At 45.0% G+C, this 25860-nt stretch overlaps 1 protein-coding gene across 4 annotated transcripts in view; it reads left to right on the top strand.

Annotated features, from left to right (window-relative positions):
* znf516 (zinc finger protein 516) overlaps nucleotides 1-23738 on the top strand; it is a 33142-nt gene extending 9404 nt beyond the window's left edge. For 2 of the 4 annotated variants that reach the window (XM_042077239.1, XM_042077238.1), the window contains 4 exons: nucleotides 9274-11273; nucleotides 15264-16292; nucleotides 18328-18432; nucleotides 21526-23738. In XM_042077239.1, the coding sequence (XP_041933173.1) occupies nucleotides 9530-11273; nucleotides 15264-16292; nucleotides 18328-18432; nucleotides 21526-21764 (3117 nt within the window). In that variant the 5' untranslated portion in view covers nucleotides 9274-9529 and the 3' untranslated portion in view covers nucleotides 21765-23738. Of the gene's footprint in view, nucleotides 1-9273; nucleotides 11274-15263; nucleotides 16293-18327; nucleotides 18433-19678; nucleotides 19725-21525 lie in introns of all 4 variants that reach the window. The other 2 variants (XM_042077241.1, XM_042077240.1) reach the window with 2 other exon arrangements.
* Nucleotides 23739-25860: the final 2122 nt, after the last annotated feature.

The raw sequence follows: 25860 nt of genomic DNA, 5'->3' as shown, positions 1-25860 counted from the left end.
ACCAGATTATGCACCCGCACCATACCCACCAAATCGACATGGTCTTGGTGCCATCTCTCATCCAGGCAACAGCGGCAGGAGTGGTAAGCCAGAATAAGCAAATGACTGTTCAGGAATATTAATCAAGCATGGTAAAAATAGTAGTAAAGTTAAACAGTAATCAAGCAAACATGTTTTTGTGCAGTCTGGTGTGCAGTAACCTGATGAAGGTTTGGTTTTGGTTTTGGTTGGGTTTTTCATGTTTTGGTTTTCTGCCGTCCATGTCTCTCTATATATCTGTGTGTATGTGTGAGTGAGTGTGTTTAAGAGAAAGAGAGAGAGAGAGAGAGAGAGAGAGAGAGAGAGAGAGCAGCAGCATTAGCATTAGTGTGCATTAAAGGGAGAGTGCATGTGTCACTCCCTGTCCTGAGGACCGCACCGGTGTTATGTCACATTGCCACCAGTCACACACACACACACACACACACACACTCACACACACACACACACACTCACACACACTCTCTCTCACACACACACACACACACTCACACACAGACACACACACACACTCACACACACACACACACTGCAGTGGCTTGTTCATGTCTTACATAAGGTATTCTTCTGGTGGTGTGTCTCTATTTCTCTCTCTCTCTCTCTCTCTCTGCAGTCAGTGCTGTCAGATTCCCTATAAATCTCTCTCTTCCACTCTCCAGTCCAGTTTTAACGCCACCACAGATAACACTGGTCATAGCAGTAGATGCTCATATTACCTTATAGTGTTGAGAGGTCATCATTTCCTGTACAACATTGTACGTTAGATTATGCAGTTGTAAAAGTCAACCAGGGGCACACACTAGTGAAACAGGTAAAATCTAAGTGCTGGACAGAGCAAAAGTCTGTAAAATAGGCATAGAGCCTGCACACCAAATTTTGCTTTCATGTGATTTTTCGGGGCCAAAGCCCATATTCAGACATGAAAGGATTGCAATTGTCACATTTCCTTAGTGCCATGATGACGCAATTAAAACAAACCTGTCCTGTGAGCCTCATAGTCTTTGTGTCGACAGCAGGCAATCTTGTAGTGTGTTGTCTGCTGTCCGAGAATAACATATAGATTATAGAACAGATGATGATGTGGAAGGAGAAGAGGTTGGAAAGGTGAATGATTTACGTAAATGTGATTTTGTTCACTAAGTAGATAGGTGGCGTTTCAGTGCTCTCTCTAAGTTTATGGAAAAGGGCAGAAAGAGCTAATACCTTTTACGTAATATGGCCTCCGATAGACCTCATCAGACAACCACAGCAAGGATTTGTCAATAATGTCTGTTTTTATTGATGTCAAAGAAAGCAAGGTCTTAGCTGACATAGCCATTCAATCATTTAGCCTGTTATCAGAGGAGTAATTGAAGGCCGCCATGTGTGTGCTTCTGCTCTTCCTCAGTCAGAATGAGGAGGAAAGATTAGCTATCACTGCACAGTGCACACACTATCTCTGTCTCCACATCAATCAGATGGGTCATTATTAAAACATGGCTGACCATCTGTAGGTGCTTCCTAACTAACGTATTCCATTATGCCTTGTGTGCAAAATAAATTTGGCTAATACATGGATGACGGTATATTAGTGTTATGAGAGTTGTGTGTCAACGTAAGGTATTTTATGTAAAACACAGGTCAAGGGGCATTTTTATTGTTTAAAACATTGTCAATTGAGGAACGATGATATTGTATTACGTAGTAATAAACTTCAACGGACATCTGAGATAATGGGAGCGCAATGGAATTTAAAATGTGTTGCTTGGGTAGCAGTATCCTGGTGTCTGCATGCATGTCTGGTGAAGTAGGATTTGTGATTGGAGAGTTGAAGGACAAGCGTTGAGCAGAGGAGTTCATGCCTCTGGCAAGCGAGCATGCTGTGAAGAGAAGACCCCAGGATAGAGGATGCTTGGCTGCAGTGGGAGATGAGGGAGCTAGCAGCACTGGCAATGATAGTGGGTTAGACATTAGAAAATAAAACATTTTCACTGCAAAGTATGTAAAAGAATCAAACAGGTTGTGGACATTTGAGCAAGATTGCTTGAAATGGTTAAGCTCAATCGGATAATCACACTGGAGCTTTCGATCCAAAGATTTTGATTTGAGTAAACCAAGAGCAATAAGGCATGGAAAAATCAGAACTTAGCCTACACAGTATTATACATTGATTATTTAATTAAAGGGAATGACTGAAAAACAATTTTTTTCTGGTCAGAGTATTCTGGTCTGTCTCCAGTGTCACCACAATCATTACTGTAATCAATGCCCACTGCCTGTCCAGATGTATGCAAGAGGCCATTACCAAGATTAGCTTTTGACTGGAGCCTGATGACCAGAGCTCCAGGAGCCAAACATCTACGCCGTAGCTCAAAGTGACGCAGAACACAGTGTAATCCTTACTTAGGCGTTGTGCAATGGAGTTAAGGGTTGACACAGAGGGGAGAGGAAGAGAGAGGGAGAGAGCAGAGAAAGAGAGAAATAGAGAGAGGAAAAGAGGTTGAAGGTTAGCGTATAACTCGCGGGGAACTGTAATCTTTGTCTCATTGAAGGACATTCCTTACACTTTGTGTCCTAAACACCAGTTTTCAGAGGTGTGTATGCAAAATGCGTGCAGTGTTGAATAACGAACCTTCTTACTCACCAACCACAAACCAGTATGTAATAGTAAGATTCAGTCAGATTTTCATTTCAGGGGTTGGTAGTGAGTATGCCTATGCATCAGCATACTGCTAATACAACTCTGGGGTCCAGTGTCTCTCTAGACTGTTAAATTGTTACAAAAGCCTATCTGGGTGCAGTTGCAGAGATATTTTTAGTAAGACACAAAACACAAAGCAAAAATAAATCACTATATGAAACGTTCATTGGTTGGTGGTGGCTAACCCTATTTGGCTTTAAGAGGGGTCAAGTTTGAGTTATCTTTACCATGCATGTTAAAGCATAAATGTCAAATAAGCATGGTCACATTTGTTCACTGATTATGAATTACGCCTCTTCATGGACTGACATCATAGCCAAAGACTTTGGCCCGTGAATGTCTGTTAATAACTTGTCAGAAAGATGTCAGTGCCTGTTAGCAGAGTCTGGATCACATTGTCCCTGAAGAAACGATCCTCTCTGCTCTTAGTGTGTGGCTGAGGACAGAGACCCCTCATGGCTAAGCTGGGGGACACCAGACTCGGAGTTGTAACTTGTCCTAACACACCCAGACCGATGACAGCCCGATGACAGCCTTTTGGTTGGCTAAAGGTTCCAGTGTTATTCAAACAGTGCTTCTGTGTGTAGTTTAGTGGCAGTGAGTGACTATAGAGGGAAATGGTTTTCATCATGTAAACCATTTTATGTTTTTTTGGGGTCATGCATGTGAATTGAGGGTTCTGTTTTTTTGTGAGTTCTGTTTTGGCTGATTTGACAGAAGTCAGCTGCTTGTTTTACTTTGAATCATCAGCAGCATATGCCAAAACAGGAAACTACTACTACTACTACCACCCCATCTCTCTCTCTCTCTCTCTCTCTCTCTCTCTCTCTCTCTCTCTCTCTCTTTCCCTCTCTCACACACACACACACAAACACACACACAGCTACAAACTCACAAACACTCAAAGAAACATGCACATAGAGCATACAGATTCTTGTTTCTATTCATGGCTTCATAGACAGCATAATGTGAGATACACATATGTGCACACATGCACATAGCCCCTTCCAATACACACACACACACACACACACACACACACACACACACACACACACACACACACACACACACACACACACACACACACACACACATACACTTACACACACACATACACACACACTGGCGCAGCTCTCAGCACTAGCAGAGTCCAGAGCGCGAGGGCGTTTGTGCTGAGCTGGTCCGGCCGTCAGGTTGAATGAATGTGCGGACAGCTGACTGGACATGGCTATTCATCTGCTAAAGAAAGGAAGAGGCTGCGGAAGAATAGAGCTCTGCCTCTGGGGTGTGTGTTGCGGATGTCTGTGTGTGTGTGTTTGTGTGTGTGTGTGTGTGTGTGTGTGTGTGTGTGTGTGTGTGTGTGTGTGTGTGTGTGTGTGTGTGAGTGTGTGTGTAGGAGAGAGAGAGTGTGTTTAGTGATGTCGTCATTTGCTTGTTAATCTGTGTGTTCATGAATGTCTCTGTGTGTGTCAGGGAGAAAGCTCTTCCAGTTGTCGTCAGTGGTTTTTTTAATCTGAATATTTGAACAAGTAGCATCAGACAGCATTTATCCCTCCTCCTTCTTAGATAAATCACACACCACTCTAGTTTTGTTTTCTGACCAAAATGATTTTGTCAGAACAGGTAGCTATTCACATAACATACTTACACATCCAGTGGAGAGGAGGATTAAGTTTTAATTTGAGTATTTGCTTGGATAGAATTCCTTTACTGACCTAGATCTTGGAGGTGATTTAAAAAAAAAAAAAAAAAAAAAAAAAAAAAAAAAAACCACTTCAAAAACACTGAACAATAAGTCCCATTTGTAGGACCATTTAAGTGAGGGCAAATTATAGACACTTCAAAGTGATGTGTAGCTTCCAGTACAGCGCATGGGCCTGCTATTGGGACCATTGAATGTTATGTATGATTCTGGCTAGGTACCCATTAGCCAGCTGTGTGTGCCACAGCCGTTTACTTAATCTCCTGAGCTAGCACACATTCAGCAGCACGTTTTTTGTTCTCTCTCCCTTCTTTTCTTTTTTTTCCAACGATGACTGCTATGCTGCAGATCTCTTCTCTGCCCCATTCATCCGGGAGCCAATCAGGTGCGACATGCCCTGGCCCCTCCCGGTTTCTCTATGTAGCCAATGACATTGGGAGTCAGAAGATATTTTGAGGAGGGTGGAAAAAAAAACGCCCCAAGACAATAATCTTCTTTTGTCACAAAATAAAGTTAATCTATGCCTGTGAACTCTCCGGAATCCACCCAACCTTGCTCGTCTCACATTGCTCCCTTGTCTTGACCTCTACAAATCACCTCACTCTCTCCATGGGACAATGTTTTGCTTCCCTTCGCTCTTGGTCCCGGGTAGTCTACTTTGAATTATGTTTTTTAATACCCTGCTGGAATCCCTCATTTAAAGATTTGGTGTCTTGCCAGTTCATCTGTATTCATTGCTTTTTTACAGGCGGCTTGCTTCTTCTTATAGATCTCAGATTTCAGTCTCTCTCTCTCTTTCTCTTTCACATACACACACACACATACACACACACGCAAACAGCCCGAGGACACAATTACATATGCACTGTCCACCCATTTCATAAGGCTTGAATGATGACCTGTGTGTAACATTGACATTGACAGGAAATCAGACATGATATGGATTCAACTTCAAACTTACAAGGTGTGATGTCCCCCATAATTGGTTTGCACAGTGTTTCACTCGGATATTTCAAATTGCGTCGTTATGCACAAGGGTAAGGTGTAATGGCGGATAGTATTAATCAACTCACTTAAAAGTCTGATCAGAGAACAGGGAAAAGCTCCTAGAACATCTCCTGCCAGTGGTGGTTTTCTGTCAGATTTGGTAAATCAGCTTAGCTAACTCCACCCTCAGTATGGTGGTTTATATTCTCCTCAGCCTCACATTATCTGGTAGTTGTTGTTTTTTACTGATGATTGCTTACACTCTCAGTTGCTGTCTTGCAGTTTTGTTAGGTGCCAATGCTGTGCTGTACCATATCAGCCCAAATTTGGAAGCTTCTGTGACATCACTTCCTGTCATATTCAGTTCTCTTGGTGCAGACAGCATACCAGAGAAAGAAAACGTTTTGAGTTTTGAAAAAAAAAAATACTTTTGAAGTGGATGTGCACTTTATAAACTTTCTCAACAATGTATAAGCTATTCTTTAATTCTTAGTTTTAAACCTCTGGAGATTGTTTTTTCATGTGTGGTGATGTCCCAGTGTTGTGTGAAAACTACTTAATGGCAGACACTTTGTTGATGGCTCTCGGGAGCATGGGAGTAGTCTTTCTTCGCAACGTGACTACGGCATGATTTGAGGTCCTCAACCAGCCGTGGACTGGCCTTTTGTGGGTGGTGTCTGTGCCCCAATCCCAACCCCCACCCCGCAGTGTCTCAAAAGCCCAGACAGGCTTCAGGCTGGGACACAGCCTAGGCAGACTCCCCTCTCCAACAATGACCTCCCACGACCCCCTGGTGATTTGAGTAGGTATGGACGTGAGTTATTGTGACAGCTGTTGTGCAAGGCACACAATGCAGATTTTTTGAAGTGGGGAGTGTGTGTGTGTGTGTGTGTGTGTGTGTGTGTGTGTGTGTGTGTGTGTGTGTGTGTGTGTGTGTGTGTGTGTTGGGGGTGGGTACTGGCAGAGGAACTTTTAGATAATCATCCTACATCTCATCATAGTTTTGAATGTATCACATAAGTTCTCACATTCTGTGCAAATGAGAGCCAGCTTGTATAAACTGCCTTATGGGAAATGCCTAATTGTGTATTGGCCAGTTCAGCATGTTAGCATTGATTATGTACCCATCGCTTATTTGTCTCAATGCTACATGTCCCAACACCACTGCCGTGAAACAAGGGGGAAAAAATGAGTGATTGGTAACATGAACTGTCCCATTACATATGGGTGCAAATTAGCCTGTCATTGTTATAAATATAACTGACTGTTGGGAATCCTGTGTGCAAACAACTGGTGTTTATCATGGGGACAAGCAGTCATGATACATCTAATCACTCACAACAACGTGAGCACTGTTGTGCGTGAGCTTATCGGGGTGGGCGCTGGCCTAGGCTGGGGGTGACTGGGACGTGTAGTTTTTGGGCCGGCCCACCCACAGATCGCTCGCAGTGCATCCTGCATGATGCTCGCCCAAGATGAGCTTAACTGTCTGCGGATAACTAGGTCAGCAGCGCTGAGGTAAGCCCTCGCCGAGAACAAGCCTGCTCCAGTGATGAAGCCCTTACTCCTGACGCGTGTGTCTAGTGTGTAGTGTGTGTGTGTATGTGTGTGTGTGTGTGTGTGTGTGTGTGTGTCTGTCTGTTTGAGACATCCTTAACAATAAGGGAAGAAAGTGGGACAGGAGACAGTGGGAAGTTGCTGTTTGTCTTCACTTTAAGTGCCATTACAGTGGATTCTTCGAGTTAAATGGGATGAAACACACTTTCAAAAACGTACACACAAATGCTACTTGACTGCCATGTTGGTTGTCTCAAGAAGAAAATAAACAAAGCAGATAGAGTAAATATAGTACAGTTCACTATTTTATCACCAGTTTAGCACATTCCTTTTTTTACATTTCCTTCTTTTAGTATCAAATCAATGATTACCTCTCCCTGCACCCCCCCCCCCCCCCCCCCTTCCCTCACTGTGAACAGCTTGTCCTACATAAGCCGCCCTGTATTCTGTAGTAGAGGCGATGTACCGTGCGGTTGTCCAGTCCAGCTCTCTCTCTCTCTTTCTCCCTGTGTTTCTCTGTGAAGGTTGTGGGAGCGGCCTGTCGAGGTCCTCTTTGTGCATATCTCATGAAATGTTGGAGGTTCATAATGGAATATTGATTGCTGTGATAGGACTCAGCCCTAAGGCCCATTGCTTTCTCTCTCTCTTTCTCTCTCTCTCTCTCTCTCTCTCTCTCTCTCTCTCTTTCCACTCTGGTACTAAATGCATCCATTCTTCATGCCTCACCACACACACTCAATTTAGGCTGTGGAGCAGACGGCCATCGCTCACTCTCTACAAGGGACTGGAGTTGGCCTGCGCCTGGCACCACTGTCCTTAAGACAGATTCACACACACACACACACACACACACACACACACACACACACACAAATGCATTCTGTCATACACAAAACTTGCACAAAAACAATGATGAGCACACGCACACACACATACACACACAGTCACAAACACAAACACACATACAGGAATGTGCACACACACAAACACACACACACACACACAGCACTCATGCAGGCAGTACATTTGCCACAATAATTATGCACAAGCACCTCCGGTACACACCTACTATAATGATTATGCCCAAAATACACATATCAACTGTGCATGAGCGAACACCCACACACCCACACACACACACTTGTTTACAAATACACAATAACACTTCAAAATACACATATTTATAAATAAGTGCATTACTGTAATTTGCAGAAAACCTAGAGGTTAAAGATGATTGCAACTTAAAAAATCACCCAGGTTTGGAATGTGTTGAAGTGATGGAAAACAAGACAAAATTCCAGGATATCCTGATTCCAGGGGTGTGTGCTCTCTATTTTGGTTCAGGACTCTGTGATATGACTCTGTGGATACACTGTACGGTGTGCTTTGTTTCACATGGGATTCTTTGTTGTTTTATATAGTTCAATTAATGCCATCTGTTACAATAATACATACAGTACGTCCTTCGGGCATCAATGACGTCTCTGTTGAAGTTCACCTCAAAAGTCATTGCTTGATAAGTCCCTGTTGTTTTGACTGTTTTGAGTAGATATCAAAAGCTTCCCCTCTCTAGATACGGTATGGTTCCATACATGTCTTTATCTGAATGAAGTGCAGCAGCATGGAGCTTACTTCTCACTGAAAAAGACTTACCCTAGAGGGTACCTGCAACTTGAAGGGCACTGGCTTATATAAATGAATGTTACGGAAGCAGTTTCATAACCTAGAGAGTGGGTTCAGTCTGAATCCTGCTTCCGAATGCCATTGAGACAATACACTGACTCTCTTTGTAAGACATGATATGGTGCAATGCCATAGTGAATCTCACGTAGGAGTAAAGTTACTGTATCCAGGATTGCTGTGTGAAACACTGTATAGTGTATTATATGCGTGTAGAAATATGGCAAACTCTTTGTAAGTTAATTGGGCGAAAATATTAAGGTTATTGCACTTTAAACTTGAACTTTAATTATGTGTTTTCCTGTGTATCATTCAGCAATTGGAGATTGGTCTGTGACATTTTTCACATCACTGCTGATTGGTCATGGAAGTTTCAATATTTGCTAGTAGTTGTAGTTACATCTTTTATTTCCAGTAACTATCATGTACTTTTTTATTGTTAACTGTATTACAGGATTGCTTTCTACCACACATAGATATCGTTTTGAATAAAACTGTGTAAAATGAATTAATGAATTTAAGCCTTATCAAGCATCCATCACCTGTACCTTCTAAACCCCATGCATTACTGCTCACATGAATCCAATGCTCACATTTGTTTTCTGATGTCTTGTATCCCCTTCAGGTAACAGAATGAAGTAGACACCACAGACACCATAGTGATATGACAACTCTCGGGGAGTGGCCCTCACACTGCAAACCAGAAGCAGCGCCTCCCAGACGCCCAAAAGCAGCACCTTCGAGACCCAGCGGCCAGTCATGACGTCCTCCCACGGCGACAGAACCTCACGCAGATCCGTATGACAGAGGTGTGGCAGGGACACACCACCGCACACAACAGATAGCGAAAGACTTTAAGGCACACGTGTGGGAGACCGACAATGGAGGTGGAAGGACACCTGACGACCAACGATAGCCAGGCCAAGCCCTCGACGCACGCCTGTGACCTCTGCGGCCGAACGTTCCCTTTCCTCAGCGCCCTCACCAAGCACATGCTGAAACACGCCAAGGACAAGCCTGTGAAGGGCTCGACGGACGCGGTCAAGCTTGAGAGCAGCTTGGGTCAGACCTCCATGGAGATCCAAGAACAGGAAGAGAAGGAAGGGCAGCGGGAGGAGGAGGTGAAGAAGAAAGAGGAGGAGGTGATGGAAGGCGAGGAGGAGGAGAAGGAAGGAGGGGTGCCGGAGGAGCAGGAGGGTTGCTCCAGCCCCACGGAAAGCACCTCGGCATGCAACCGAGTGGTCAACGGCGGAGGAGGAGAGAAGGACGCTGTCAAGTCCCAGAGGAAGGGACCGGGGAGGAAGGATAGGAGTGAGGGGAATCCCTGCCCTCTGCGACAGAGGACACTCCGCAGCCAGACGGAGCAGGACCGGGGCTCGGCCGTGCCTCACGAGGAGGAGGCTCCGCTCGCCTGCCAGCTGTGCGGCTTCAAGGCCTCCAGCAAGGAGCAGCTGCTCAGCCACGAGGAGAAGGTACACCTCCCCTCGGATGCCCTTGCCAGTGGGGAGGGCTCCCCAGACGAGGGGGCCCCAGCGGACGGGGATCTCCCTCCAGCGGGGGAGTACCCCTGCGGGCAGTGCGACCAGGTCTTCACCCAGGCCTGGTTCCTCAAGTCGCACATGAAGAAGCACCAGGGCCCCCTCGACCACGGCTGCCGGATCTGCGGCCGGCGTTTCCGCGAGCCATGGTTCCTGCGCAGCCACATGAAGACGCACGTCATCCGGGCCAAGCCCAAGGCGGGAAACCCCGAAGTCCCGGCGACCATCAACGGGGTGGCCCAGGACGAGACGGCGCTGGTGAACGACGTGTGTCTCTACGAACTTTGCGCCAAATGCGGCAACTTCTTCCAGGACCGCCAGAGCTTGTGGTTGCACGAGCAGGTCCACGAGCGCGTCAGTGGTGGCCGTCGTGACGCAGAGAAAGAAAACGAGCCTCTGCCGAACAACACTAGCGACTCCAAGACTCCCACGTCGAAGAAAGCTTTCCTGGAGTTCCTGAACCTCAGAGAAGCAGGCTCCACAGAGAAACCTCCAGAGGAGTCCCAAGTGAGCCGAATCCCCGAGCTCGACCCAATAAGCAGCTACCAAGCCTGGCAGCTGGCCACCAGGGGCAGGGTGGTGGAGGCCTCCGAGCACAGCCTGGGCTGGGAGGAGAGGCTGGCGGATGCCGACGTGGCCTACGACCGGGAGAAGGGCGAGTACGTCCTCCTAAAGCAGGAGAAGCGGAAGAAGCAACAGCTTGTCGCTCCGAGCACTTCGAACACTCCGAGCGCTGCCAAGAAAAAACGAACGTCGAATAACGGCGCCACTGGGGCGGAGGAAAACGAACATGGCTCCTCCGGAGACGTTAGCCCAGAGAGCCATTCCGACTCGGAATACCGCCCGACCACCACAAACAGTCGCCGGCCTTCCCAGAACAAGACCTCTGAGTGCCTGGAGTGCGGCAAAGGTTTCCGCTCGCAGCAGCAGATGGTCATCCACATGCTGATACGGCACGGAGGGGGCAGCGGTTTCGGAGCTGGGATGGAGTCATCCGCCCCAATATTCAGGGACGCAGCAGCACTCTCTTTCTTAACAAACGCTGCGTTTAGGGATCAGAAGCCGGCTGGACAAACCAAAGACTCAGGTAGGCTTTTTGTATGTCAAGAAGTGGATAACATAATTCCAAAATTCAACCAAATAATCGTTGCTTTGATAAACAGCTGTTGCTATTAATTGCTTGATACACTTAAACTTCATACATAAGTTATTCTATTTTCTAAAGATTTAGGTTAGGGTTAGGATTAGTGTGAGGCCTGTATTATGTGTGTTCTTAACACTGAGTTGGCAGAGAAAATGACTGAAGACAGATTTTCCATGCTTATTTGGTTGTGCCTTAAGTGGGGAAATATTCTCAACCTTTTGAGCTATTATATTATGACAGAAGAGATTTTGTCATAGGTGTTTACCTTTCGTAATTCTAACATTATCATATCTATTATTTTAGGCTTTTTAGGCTTAGGTTGGGGTTAGGATTAGTGTGAGGATTGTATTGTGTGCACAGCACACAGTATGTCTGTTCTTATCACAGAGTTGGCAGAAAGAATGACTGAAGACATTGAAATAATTATTCAGATAATTTGGTTGCGCCTACAATCCGGAAATATTTTCTATTGAGTATCACATAATGTGACAGGATTGAAGGCTTAAGGTTTTGTGTATTGATGTTTACCCATTACTCATCTCTATTATTATGGGATGCTCTTTGCTAGTTAATTGCCGTGCAGTACCCTAGACATATACACAGATGTCTTCATTATGCCAAAATTGAGAGTTGGATATTCTATAAGACACAGATAACCGCATAATGAAGGGAGTTGATTGTAAGGACTAAGTGCTGTGTTTGCCTGATTTGGCTTTATAGAAGATGGTGGCCAATCAGATTTTGCGGTTTTCGGGTCAGTGGGTTTGAGGTGGTGGATTATTGTAGAGAAAAGACACTTCGGTTTGGGATTAGTTATGGATAATAGATATGTTTTATCTGTTGTGTTAAGCCTAGATATTGATGTAAATGAAGCATTGAGTTACATATTTTATTAAAGCCCATTCAGTAAATATTTACAGATAGTATGAGGGACACTTGGCATCTGTTTTTGCATTTTTTAATCCTTATATCAGGATCTAGATAGGGTTCTTTAATTTGACAAGTTGATGGTCGTCCACATTAGTTGTTAGCAGATGAAGGAGAGGCTAGGGACAAAAGTAGTAGACATTAAGAGTGATGGGTTAGCCATAATAAGACATTATGCTCCTGGAAATACTAGCTGTGAGTTGAATGGACCCATTCATACACACTCCAAAAACTGTGTACAATCCTACACTGGTCTTAACGAAGGCCAAACTCATCCCCTAGACATTACTTTAATTTTCAGTTGTGACCCTGAAGATGGAACAATGCAAGTAATACAACCAATCAGCTTTGTAGGCATTGGCTGCATTTGTTTTCAGACGGTCATTGTGGTACATACGCAAAACATATTGACATATGCAGCCCTCCTCCAAAAATAGGGATTCAACTTTGCATTTAGGTTGAAATCATGGATGAGGGAGACACCTTGTGGAGATGTATATTATGTAAACTGTATTTTCATGCACTGTAGTCCTGACTCTGTATGTGGTATTTGCCATATGACATGTTTTCTACTTCAACATCAGTAGAATACATTTATTCACCAATTGATTTATTATTTACGTAGCCAGTTGCTGTTCCCTCCACCTCTGTCTCTTTGAATATACCTGTCTCCATGTGTCTTTTTACTTTGTACTTGTCTACTGAAGTAGGCTAGTTCAGACTGCAGATGACCATTGTGATCTCTTGAGCTGTGTCCAAATGCTCCTAATGTTGTTGCTGCTCCACTCACTGATTCTCCTCCCCCTGCCCCCCTGCCCCCCCACCCCACTGGCCTTACCAAATCTGTCCTAATTAGCTGGCTCTCTCCGTAGGTACATCTGTCTGGTTCTGGGAAACACAAATGGACGTGAATAAAGCACAGCACACTGATAGCCCTCTTTGGTTTCTTATTACCCCTGCAGGTGTTTCAAGTCACTGGTTGGTTTTAAGAGTTTATTCAGCTACGCTCTTCAGCATTTCATTCAGGGTAGTATGGCTCCTGGTCCAAGATCAGAAAGAACAACCCAAAGCCTTCATCACAGTTTTCGGCCACTGAAAACAATACTCTCCTAGCCTGGCGTCACGTTTTCATACCTCACGTCTCCAACTCCTTATCACTTCCCCTTCTAAACCTATACAGACCCTTTACTACTGGAAGCCACAACTGTGTGTATCAGCTTTCAATTTCTCCACCATGTCATTTTTGTATTCCATCCCATCCCATCCTGGCCATCGCTATCCACTCCCCCACCCCCAAATGTTTTCCTCTCGTAGGTTCCTCTGGTGTCATGGCCCTTTGTTCACCGCTGGTCCCCCATCCCCCAAGCTCTCTCTCCATTCTCCTCTGGCTTCTCTCAAATTCCTTTGCCTCCCTTGACAAAACTCCACCAGCCGTCATTCTTCATCCTCCACCCTTACATATGGCTGTGCCGGGGCTTACCAGAGAGCTCCACAGCACACCGTCCTCACTCGCTGCGCTGGTTTACTGTTGTGATCATGTGATCCAAACTGGCCAGAGCTGGCAAGTGGCCAAAGAAGGAAATCAGTTACGTAAATAACAAAGTTGTCTTCTTTGATGAGATCTTGTTTCTGTTGTAATTCCACGTGCATGGAAAATATATATTTGAACAAAACCAAAATAGCAAACAGACTCTAAACACTGAAGTAGAGTTGCTTTAAAACTTAAACTGTTTACCATGTTGTTAGTAGCTTTGGCTAAAAATGCGTCAGCCAAATGTAATGTAATGTAATGTAAAGTCATTAGATCATGGAAGTTTAGAGTTCACAGTGTTATCAACTTGGGATCTCTTGGCTGTCACATGTGGCCTTATGGTCATATGGTTGCCAGTACTAAGGAAAACAATACAATGGTTGCATAAGCAGAGCAACATGTTAAATCTTAAATCTGGAAATGTTTAAAATCATTGTACACATTTATATGTCCTATTACAGATCATGGATCATAGATTGATTGGTGCTGGTTGTTTGTGTATGCTAGCCTTTTCTTGGTAGCCTAACTCTTGTGCCTGCTAACTGTGAGGCTTAGCACATGCAGGTGTCTTGACTAAAGGGATGAATTTCTCTCACCACATGCTCGCCATAAGCTTCTGTCATTGTAAACGGATTTCAGTGCAGCTATACCGAGACCAGAGACCAAGACACAAAATAACTAGAACTAGAACAGTCCACAAAATGTGTCTGCTAACTGTGAGGCTTAGCAGATATAGGTATCTTGACTAAAGGGATGGATTTCTCTCACCACAGGGTGGCCATAATCTTTTGTCATTGCATATGTTTAGTGCTACTGTTGGTGTCAAAGCTGACTAGATATTACACAACCAAAGCCAGTTCTGTGACTGCAGTCTCTTAATGACAGGGAAGGCAGAGAAGTAGTGATGAGATGAGTACACTGCACACACTGTGTCATCTGATGCTGAGTGATATCAGAAAACAGACCAAGAGAGCCATAATAATCATGACTGAATGAATGATCAACTTTTGTATTATTTATTTGTTGTTTCACGAAAGTTGAATTCTTTTTTTTGTATTTGTTTTGGTCTGTGTGTATTAGCTTTGAAATTAAGACTGCAAGACAGTAAGTAAATTCACAAATGTTGCGGAAGCTCTGGAAAAATGTTACATATCTGCCATCTAGTGACCAAAGGATGTTCTCACCACTATCAGTATTTTTAATAGTGTGTGGCACTAATTCTAAAATGTGTGTGATATTGAATTTTATCAGATATTGTTGATATATTTGGAATGTGTAATCAACCTTAAAATGCATTCTATTACTGTAATAAAGTCTTAGTTTTGAGTTTATTGGTTTTATTTAGTAATACCAGAAGAATGACCAGTCTAAAGGGATACCTTACACATTAGGCAGGGAATATAAAATGTATCATCTGCCCAATATAGTTTGTGAAAAGAAACTAGTATTAACACTTGTTTTTCTTTTTCTTTCAGCAGACAAAAAGCCATCGAGTGATCGGCACTCAGCCTTCAAGCACAGCGCAGGCTCTTCCTCGTCCCACCAGCAGGGGTCAGCATCGCAAAGCGACAGTAGCGAGCCTGGCGCTGCCAGCCTCATCCTGGCTGGGGAGAGCACTGAGGGCTCCTCGGTCCTGGACCCCGTCAAGCAGCCGGACGGCCTGGTCCGACATCGATGCCCATTCTGCACCCACAGCACACTCTACCCGGAGGTGCTGTGGATCCATCAGCGTGTGGCGCACAAGGTGAACAGCAGCAGCACGCTGGCCCCCAAGTGGGCTCTGCGGAACGGCTTCAAGGGCCCGCGCTCGACCCTGGAGTTCCGCCGGCGCACCGGACCACCACCTTTCCTGGAGGGCAAGGACTGCCCGGCGCTGACCGAGACCCGCAAGCCGCGCACCCAGCCCCCGCAGCCCCAGAGCCCTGCTGCGGCCAGCGGGTCCAAGACTGACCGCACCAGCACTAGTGAATCCAGCCCCTCCCGGAGCAGGGGACACCCCCACAAAGCCTCCTCATCATCCTCCACCTCCACATCAGCGTCCACTCCTTCTTCCAAACCCAAAACGAGCGGCAGCACCGGTAGCCGAAAGCGACCCGCTGATGCTTCTGCAGCCTCCAACCCCTCAGGGACCCCCAAGAAGCCCTCGGCCCACGCGCCCAGCCCAAAGACATCAAGCAGGGCTGCTGCCAGCAGCCTTCTGCCCCAAGAGGGCCTGCACTTTGTCCTGGCCAGCCAGCACGGGCATGAGGATCAGGGCAAGGCGCCAGCGGCGGTGGCCCCCTCCACGCAGTGCAGGGACGACTCTCCGGCCACGGCACCGACCTCGGCAGCGGACTCATCCTTCCAGAACTCGTCCGGGAGGGCACCAGACACCCTCGGTGGTTACCCAGGAGACGCCTCTCAGCTGGACGTCCTGAGCTTCCTGAAGAACTGCAGCCCAACTGAGCTGGCTGCCCTTTACCACCACTGGGGCCTTGGCACCACCGCCATGCTGGATCAAGCGGGTGAGTGAAGGTGGCATTGCGCTGCTAGGCTCGCTTGGACAAGTCCACGAGTGTTAGATGGGGCCTTGCTTTGGTTTACTTCCTACAGTTCCATTGGGGCAGAACACCTGTATTCCAACACTGCTCTCTCTTCAGTTTGTCAAGTGTGTGTAGTATGCATCTTAAAATATTGTTGATCCTTTTTGTTCACATGTACTACTTCATTTATGTATGTAATCATTGGAAGCATATAAGACAGGGAGCAATTAGGTGAACAGAATGAAGTGCAGGTCAGTGTATGTACAGCCTTTTGTCAAAAATGCAAACTCGTTCTCTCCCTCTCTCTCTCCCTTGCTCTCTTTTAAGACAGGGTAAAAGGGGTCAGGTTCAAGGGCAGCTATAGGCATAAGGGGGTGCGTGCGGGGGAGGGGTACTTTTTTGTATTTTGAAAAAAAAAGCAATTTCCCTTGATTTTTTTTCCTCTTCAGAAGAAAGCAGCATTATCTTTCTCCCCTGTCGCTCCTGTCTCGCTGGGGCCTCGGCACATTACGAGACCTGACTTGTGCTCAGGTCCACACTGTCATTCCCCTGAAGCGTCACGCTCCCCCGTTAGTCACATGCAATCAAGTGACCTTTTTCCTGCGCCGCCGCCCGGTAGCCTGTTATTTTTCGGTGCCATCTGCCGTTTCCGTGCTAGCATATGCGGCACATAGCCGTCGCATGCCAATGAAGAGAGGGGGTGGGAGGGATGGGGGGGCGGGAGGGGGGGGCGTGTTTACCAAGGCGGACCAGTAGGGGTCAGGTGTCATGTCTGGTGCCTCCGACACTCAAAGTCACTGTCATGTCAGACTTTCCCTGACCAGCCTGGTTGCTGGGGGGGGTCAACAACGATGAGCAGGTCAGTCAACCCCACCCCGCACCTCCTGCAGCCCCCCCCCCCCCCCACACACACACACACACCCACCCCATGCCTAACTCCTCTACACCCATCCAGCACATTACACACAAGGATAACATTCGGCCATGGTCACATTTTGGCTGCTGTCCTCTGTTTCCTGCTCCCCTCCACATGTCGTTGGCAGAGCGAGGACTGGTGTCTGCTCAGAGAGTGGGGGTAGGAGAGCGAGTGGATGGAGGGGGAGAGGGGGGCGGTTGTAGACAGAGGAAGGGGAGAAATAGGGGAGTCGCCTGACATTTGAATGCAGGTAGCTGTTTGCAAACAGGCTGTTTGAGATTGTTGCATCCCTGCATTGTTTACATGAATATCATCTTAAATGTCATGTAAATGAAGAAAGCAGGAAGGTTGAGGGCATACTACTGTATTTATTATATATATTTGCCTTTGCAATGGAGTTTCAGTCCAAGTGTTTCACAAAAAAATGAATGTTGTGCTTTCGCATAGTGCTTGATATGCATGTATTCTTTTCTGAGACATATCTGTAACACTAATATTCATAATGAACTTTTGTTCATTGTTCATCTTCAAGTGATGACACTTGATTGTCCTTTTCCATCAACAGAGGTGATTTTAGTAATTCAGTCAGATTTAAACACATCTTTTAAATCTGGTGCCTTTTTAGATCTGTCTGATCCGTTTTCAATTGATGTTACAAATCTAAACACATTCATATTTTAGTGCACTGTGGAAAAGAGGGCATAGAATGACATACTGTATGAAAACATACTGTATGAAAACATACTGTATGTAAGAAGAGTCACACACACAGGAAGGCAGAGAAAAAGGACAGACAAAAGAAGTAAAGAAGAGGAAAAGATATATCCGGATGGCTTTGCTCATCTGATCATTTATACAGTTTCTGTGGTCGTGTCCTAAATGCCATGATTGTGTGTCAACAGTTCATATCATGCCTTCAAGTTGTAACATGTAATAACAAAGAATGGATACTGATGCAATTATTAATGCTAACTTTTTTAAGTCTAATTCTGAACTCCAATTCTGTTGATTTTCTCTCATTTTGTTGTGGCTCCCGAACACAGACATGCTTTGAGTGCTTGCATGTGAATTTACTGTACTGTGTGTCTTTGCTAACTGTAGGAGTGGCAAGGTCCCTGTTGCAGCAGATGAAGTATGTTTGCCCTGTGTGTGGGAAGAGCTTCAGCCAACCCAGCCACTATCGCACCCACATGAGATCCCACACAGGTAAGCGCGCGCGCACACACACACACACACACACACACACACACACACACATGCTCAGAGAGCCATGCTCACACAGACTACAGACACACGCATAGCCATTCACACTCAGACACACTCTTGTACATACAGTACAATAGCACAATCGCCTACTCAGTCATAGGCTGGCATTGACATCCAAACAAAATACTAACAAAGATGTGCTCCATTTGTGATAGCCTTCATACACATCCTATAAATAACCTCACTAAAGCAAACACCTGTGCATGACTTTGATTTGTAAAGAGTTAAACCATTGTCAAGCCATCCACTATTTGTGTTTGCTTTTTGTTATTATGACCTGTTCAGACTCATATAATTTATTTATCAGATGTCAGTGATGTAATTCTGCATACAAATGACCCTGCTGGCTGCCAATCTGGCACAATGGCTCATCACGCTCATCATGCCTGGAAGACACCATTGGTACAGTTTTCTGACACTGAACAAACAAAATGCTTACATTTCCCTCCCCCACTCTTAATGGTTTATCATCACAAGTCAATAGACAATGACAGTCATCCAGGAATGGAACTAATAGATGCTAATTACAGCATGTGCCGTAAGTAATTGCCTAAACGAGCCAGCGAGGGACCATCAAGCGGCCCCGCTCTTAGACAAACAGACAAGTGCGATAAGTAAGTTCTTTCAACGCCAACGTGTGTGAAGGTTGCGCGTGGAAGCTGGCATGATCCCAAGTGACAAGAGGCCAAGCAAGTACATTATTCAGAGGGAGCCCCCACCACCACCACCCCCATTTTTTCTCGCGCTGCTCAGAGTTATAATCAACGTCGTCGGTGATTGCCTTTCTTCAGCCTGAATGTCCAAATGAAACTGGGCAGGTGCCCCGAGCCCCCCATTAGCATACGCGCTAACTCCGCGTGTCATGTTAAATTGGTGGGTTCAGCTCACTGGCTGCCACGTCGGCGCTAACTGCCGACGCTAATCTGTTAGCATGGTGCAGCTAATGCCGGCGAGAGTCGGAGGTGTCGGTGGCCTCTGATGGCCGAGTGCTTTGACACAGCCTTCCTTTAGCCTGTCCTTGTTGCTTTGCGAGCGGCTAATCATGGAAGCAGCTGAACGTTTGACTTACATATGGAAGATGTACGTTAAGTCACTTCAGGTCAGTGTTCAGTAGGGAAACTGGTTGGTAAGGAGCAGTGGTGTCTGTGATGCTCTTTTGTAACAGGGCGCCTTTGTCCTCCCACAGTGCTGTTAGAGTCCAACGGAGGAGCAGACAGAAACCCCTCGTCCAAGTACGTGTCACCGTTTGCCACTTGTTTTTTTATTGAACATTTTTTTTTTTGTGTGATATGTGTGCTGTGAACATCTTTTTTCATCTCTTTTGTGTTTGTACCGAAAAAACCCTCATTTCCCATCATGCATCTCTCTCTGCCATGCCTCACCAACTGACCCCCCAACCCCCTACCTGCCACACACACACACACACACACACACACATACACACACGCCGACAGTTTCATTACGTAATACTATTGTCACAAATTCTCTCTTGGATAAAGTGAACTTGAAAGTGAGCCATCGTCCACACACACACCCAGAGGGACATTTGGATTGTATCTCCGCAAACCACCCGAGCCCTACTTAGAAGGCTATTCTTAATGGCCTCTTTGCATATTACACGTAGGCCACTTATAATCAGATGCGTTGGGAAGGTCGAATTAAAATATGCACCAGCTACGCCGTCACTCTCTGACAATCAGCCTTTAATGTGATTTGGTGGGTTGTTTTTTTTCCCTTCTATCTTTTTATTTTTTTATTTTTACCGAGTGAGGAGTGAGAGCCTGCTTTGCGCTTGCACCCCCAGGGAGGACAAACGTTGCTGGCCCCTTGGAGGGGACGCTGGTGCAGCGGGGCCCTCGCCACAGCCCAGCTGCGGCGGGCTACACGGCTGGCCCGTGATTAATTGCGTCCGTCTTGCTTTTTTTCCCCCGCCACAGTGATTTATGATAATCCTTCCCTTATTCCGGCGGTTTGGAAATGACAATTATCTCCTGGCTCGGTAATTCATTCATTTTTCAAAAAATAATAATGCGGTGCAATTGAATGGCAGCCTCATTTGTTTTGTTCAGGTGTGCTGAGTGTTTTTTTTTTTTGCCTATCGCCAAAGAAGACGACTGTACTGTCTAATTAAGCAGAATGTGGGACTCACAGTTATTTCATTGAGTGCTAGGAAACAGGGACATGTGAGGAGTGTATTGTGTGTGTGTGTGTGTGTGTGTGTGTGTGTGTGTGCGTGTGTGTGTGTGTGTGTGTGCGTGTGTGTGTGTGTGTGTGTGTGTGTGTTTGTGTGCATGTATGGGTACATAAGCTTGTAACTACGTGCATATGTTAGTGTTTCTGTGTGTGTGTGTGTGTGTGTGTGGTTGTGTATGCATAAGGGTGTGTGTGTGTGTGTGTGCATGTGTGTGTGTGATTGTCAGGCTCACCTCCGCGCTGAGCTGATGGGCCCAGCCGTGGTGGGCATCCTTTTGGCAGGTGACGTCTCGGCGACTCGGGGGGGAAATGGAGACAGTGATACTCCTGTCTCCTGCTACTCCTCTCCGTTTTGTACAAGCAACTGACAGAACAAAACACACACACACACACACACACACACACAATGAACACAATGAAAAACAAAAGGCTGACACCCCCTCTGGGTAAACAGGCAACTGTCTCCATATGGCTTGTCATCATCCCTTCAATCATGGCCGCCGCCCCTTCTGGCTCTCCCCAACCTGTCTGTGTTTTCTCCCCTTCATAAAAATGAACAGAAAAAAAGAGAAAAGAAAGGTTCAGACTTTGACAACCAGACCTCCACCAACCAACCCACCACACACCCACACACATCCAACCACCCACCCACACACACACACACACACAGAGACACACACACCCTTCCCTTTCTACTTCTCTCGGTGCTGACCTCTTCTTGCCCTTGTCTATTTGCATGAATGTGAATGTGCATATGCGTGTGTGTCTTTGTGTCTATCGTGTGTGTGTGTGTGTGTGTGTGTGTGTGTGCGTGTGTGTGTGTGTGTGTGCGTGCGGCAGGTGAGAGGCCGTTCCGCTGCCGCTACTGCCCCTACAGCGCCTCGCAGAAGGGGAACTTGAAGACACACGTTCAGACGGTGCACCGCGTGACTTTCGACAACACCAGCTACTCCGAAGGCCGGCTTCGACAGGAGGCTCAGCCCGAGGAGGACGCCGCCGCCCACGGACCCGCCACTGCCCAGGACCACCTGGAGGCAGAGGCTGCCGATTCGGAGGGCCTCTCTGAAGGTCTGGGCTGAGGCGGCCTTCACACACCCAATGGGAGAGACTTCTTCCCTGCCCTTCCCCTTTCAGATCTAAACTCTTATGCTGGTGTTTCCTGGATGTCAGTCAAAACCTACACATTTGAAGATGTCTCCCAAACACTTAAAGACACTGATGTGATTCACACTGGTTCTTCTAGCCGAATGGACTGCTGACAAGAGGATTGAGTGAATGCTCTTCCTGTTTGACTTTCACTGATTTGATTTGATGGTGTTTTCACAACAAACACACCATTCCCCATCCCCCCCCCCCCCCCCCCCCCCCCATTACCTAGGATATGTAATACTTGAGAACAATGAAGAACTCAATTCACAGCTAAACTCAATTCACAGCTAAAATAGTGGTGGATTGGAGAGTCCTGTGTATGGAAATTCATGTGATGTGAATTCCAGAGACTCTGACTTGAAGACTGTGGATCTGTAGACTTTTTTGAATATTGGAGTGCTTACTGTTGACTCCCAGCTTAAAAAAACAAACAAACAAACGAATGGTAGCCATAGCGTGAGTGAGTAGATTTGCTAGCGTGGGAAGACAAGCTAGTGACTTCCTCCTTTGTAAACCTCAGGATTATTCTATTAGTAAAACACGATTCCAAAGCCTGTACTCTTAAAACACTGCTTGAGAACAAGCGGAGAAATGTTAAACGTTTTGATACACACACTGGCTGTTACTTGACTGTACTTTAGTCATTTTCCTCCTTTTGTAGTCAACCTGTATAAGAGTGTACTTCTCAGATCAGTCCATTCGGTCCATGGCCATGTGAAGGTTTCTTTGAACAATTCATTTACACTCCAGTGTGTACGAAGTCCTGCATTAATTGTTAATGCGTGAAAGAAATTCCTAATGCGTTTCAAGACTCGTGAGAATGAGTCTGCATTTTCATTAACAAAGGTTCGGTCCATCTGTGGAACATTTTGGTTGATCTTTGATGTTAATATGTAGTATCTCCAATTACATACTATACGCACGTAGCAAGACTACCATATACTCTGGCTAGATTGTAAAAGCATTCCGAATTTCGTTCAGAATTACCTAACGCTGGTGTCGTAACTCCATCCGCTGGTATGTTGTGTGGTGGAATCTGAAATGATCTCGCACTAATGAAAAGGGTTTTGAGTGTTATTTTAAACGAAAGGTTTTGATTTTTGACTATGTCCCAGGGATCAATTCATTAATAAACCTTTTTTTGAGTTTGTTTTCAGTGTTAGCGTTTAGTTTACTGGACTATACTGGACCAACACTGACCTCATCATGGAGGAAGCGAAGGTCTGACCTCATGTTAGGACTTGAAGCCATTGTGATAGTGAATTTATGAGGATTTTCTTAATGTACATAGCTGTTAGTTTGTACAATGATTCTGAGTTACTACATGATAGCGTGACCTACTAACTAATCTGAAAAGACTGAAGGGCATTACAGAAACATAGTTTTTACAAGATGAATGCTGTAAGTTGAGTTTTGATGTAAAAACAGTCATTTTTACTCAATATAGCTGTTCTGTCTTTTTTTTAGACAGGTTCCCCCACAAGTTAATACAAGGATTTAATTGATTGATCTAATTATAGTGAAAGAGTGGATAAATATTTTTCTTTTCAAAAACACTAACAGACAAAGGTTGCTTCCATTGACATGTATCTGATTTCTATGTTTCAAATTGATGATAGGGTTTGTTTTTATATAAAATAGAGGCCGAGCAGCCACTGTTTCCCTTTACAAGTATCGAATAAATGAATGTTGTGTTTTTTTATAGATGGGTTAGGCTGTAGCATCGGAAGTCTTTGTTTTTGATTAGGCCTTGTTTTTTATTTAGACAGTTGTTACACTCAGACATTGTATGGTCATGGTCCAGACACACAAAAGATCCCTCTTCCTGTACAGTATCTTGTATTACTTGAATATTGTTATGATTTTGAAATATCCTTCAAATAAAGATTACCCCCCCACCCCAACATCTCGTCTCATTCCAATCACAATGAGACACACCATACATAGGCTACATAAATACACCCACTGCACACTACAAGTAAAACTGTACATGGAAAACAGTTACCCCCCAGCAGATGTATCTCCAATAGATAGAATCACAAACTCAAATGTTCATCGTCATAAGAAATGGCTTTGTGGAGATTCATGCATGAGATGATGCATTTGAGATGTAATAAAATACTAGATGCACCGCATAGCGGTACAAAATATGACCGCCGCTCAGTCCTGTACATCCTTTCCGCAAAAATAAATCCCACTAATCAATTTGTCTCCATCTTTTACTCCATCCCCCACTCTTGAAACTTTTGTGTATGCTTGTTTGGCATGCCTGTGTGTGTGTGTGTGTGTGTGCGGCTGCACAGAAAGTAGCCTACTGGCGCTGAAAAGGTGAATAGATTGTAGAATAGCCAAAGAAGTTGTAGCATTGTTATAAAACCTTTAAAATCTCTAAACAATCACAAGTAGGGCAGTTCATCACAGTTCATCCATTGCAACTGGATTGATGAAAGGTCACTTACACCTGTAGGCTACATTGTATTTGGGAAAAGCAAAAGGTATCAGCATAATGTTATATTTTTATTTATTTATTTATTTATTTATTTATTTATTAATAAACAAAAACATCTCTGTCAGTTCCATGCCGTTTTCAACAGCTATCAAAAACAAAGGTCATTTTTGGATAGATGGATTTTTTGTGAATGTTTCTTCTTCTGCATAAGATTTTAGTCATCTTTAGTTCATGTGATACTTTATTGTCAATGCACAAATTAAGTAACAGTAGTCTGAAACGAAATGCTGTTTTACATCTAACCAGTGGTGCAAATAACCAAATGGGCCTTGATGAAATGCGTCGCTAGACTGTTCATACACATTTTAACGGGCCAAAGTTGAAGAGCTGTTGTCCGTTGTTGTTCGTGCAAATATAGGCTGATTCATGTTCCCTTGCATTGTGTAACTGAGGTCCATGGCTTGTCTGGCTTTCACCAGACCAAGCTCAATCTTTTAAGAAATCAAAAAATAAATAGCGGGCAGATCAGGCTGGGTTCACCCAGCCTAGTCCATAGGCGCCCGATATTGTTTATTTTCCGATTGAGATATCCACGCTTTGGTTATTCTAAATGCAAAAATGCATCAGGGAGTTATGACAAAACTGTAACTAACAAACTAGATCCTAATAGAAAGCTGTTAGCTTCCCTAAGCTACAGGTAGGCCTATAAGGTAGGCCTATTTACAACATAAATTGTCAATAGGCTATGCTGGCGACACAAATAAAATCTCCTTTGGAATCCAATGGCTTATGCCTTACAGTATCAAGCGGACTTAAACTGCCATATCGTGCGAAAAGTTGTAATAAAATTCACGCAGCTCCATGAGTCAAGGAAAGCGCGAATGAAGTAGCCACTTCTAAATGGGACCCACTACACAGTAGATTAGGTGTGTTGCTAAAGCAGCCATAATGAAATGAAGGTGTCATTGTTTGGATAGCCTACTTCACACACACGTGTTTTTTAATCTCACAGACTACAACTAGCAAGCTGGAATCAAATCACATCGATTCCCCTCTCACACCCTGCACGCACTTCAAACAAATAAACAGGCGTCTCCGCGTCTCACGCATGTATAGGCAAAACTGTATCAGACCGGTGTAACGTTGGTAAATCTTCCATTGCACAGAATGATTTTTGAAGCACTTGCAACAAATGACAGTCGAAAGATACAATTACAGTGCTGCTATCAATTTGCTTGGTATAACCGCATTTATAGTTTTCTACAAATGCAATCAAATTGGCCTCCATCACTCAACCAACGCTAACGGTAACATTATTGTACCTAGGTCCTTATTGATATTATAAGATTAACGTACCTGCAGTAAAAACCAAGCATGTCCGATAAACATTCTCAGATTTATTTCGGCTTCAAGAAGAAATGGGAATTACATTTCATGTGAACATCATCCTATCCTTCCATTGTCCATTGCGTCCATTGTTTTTCCAACCCACTTTTAACTTCCAACAAAATTACGTCTCACTGCAACGATGCGCCATCTAGTGGACAAACGACTACTTATCGCCAATACTGGAAATG

The sequence above is a fragment of the Alosa sapidissima genome, chromosome 21 (assembly GCF_018492685.1).
Source record: "Alosa sapidissima isolate fAloSap1 chromosome 21, fAloSap1.pri, whole genome shotgun sequence".
Classification (NCBI taxonomy): Eukaryota; Metazoa; Chordata; class Actinopteri; order Clupeiformes; family Clupeidae; genus Alosa; species Alosa sapidissima.
This window is presented reverse-complemented; position numbering and strand designations above follow the sequence as displayed.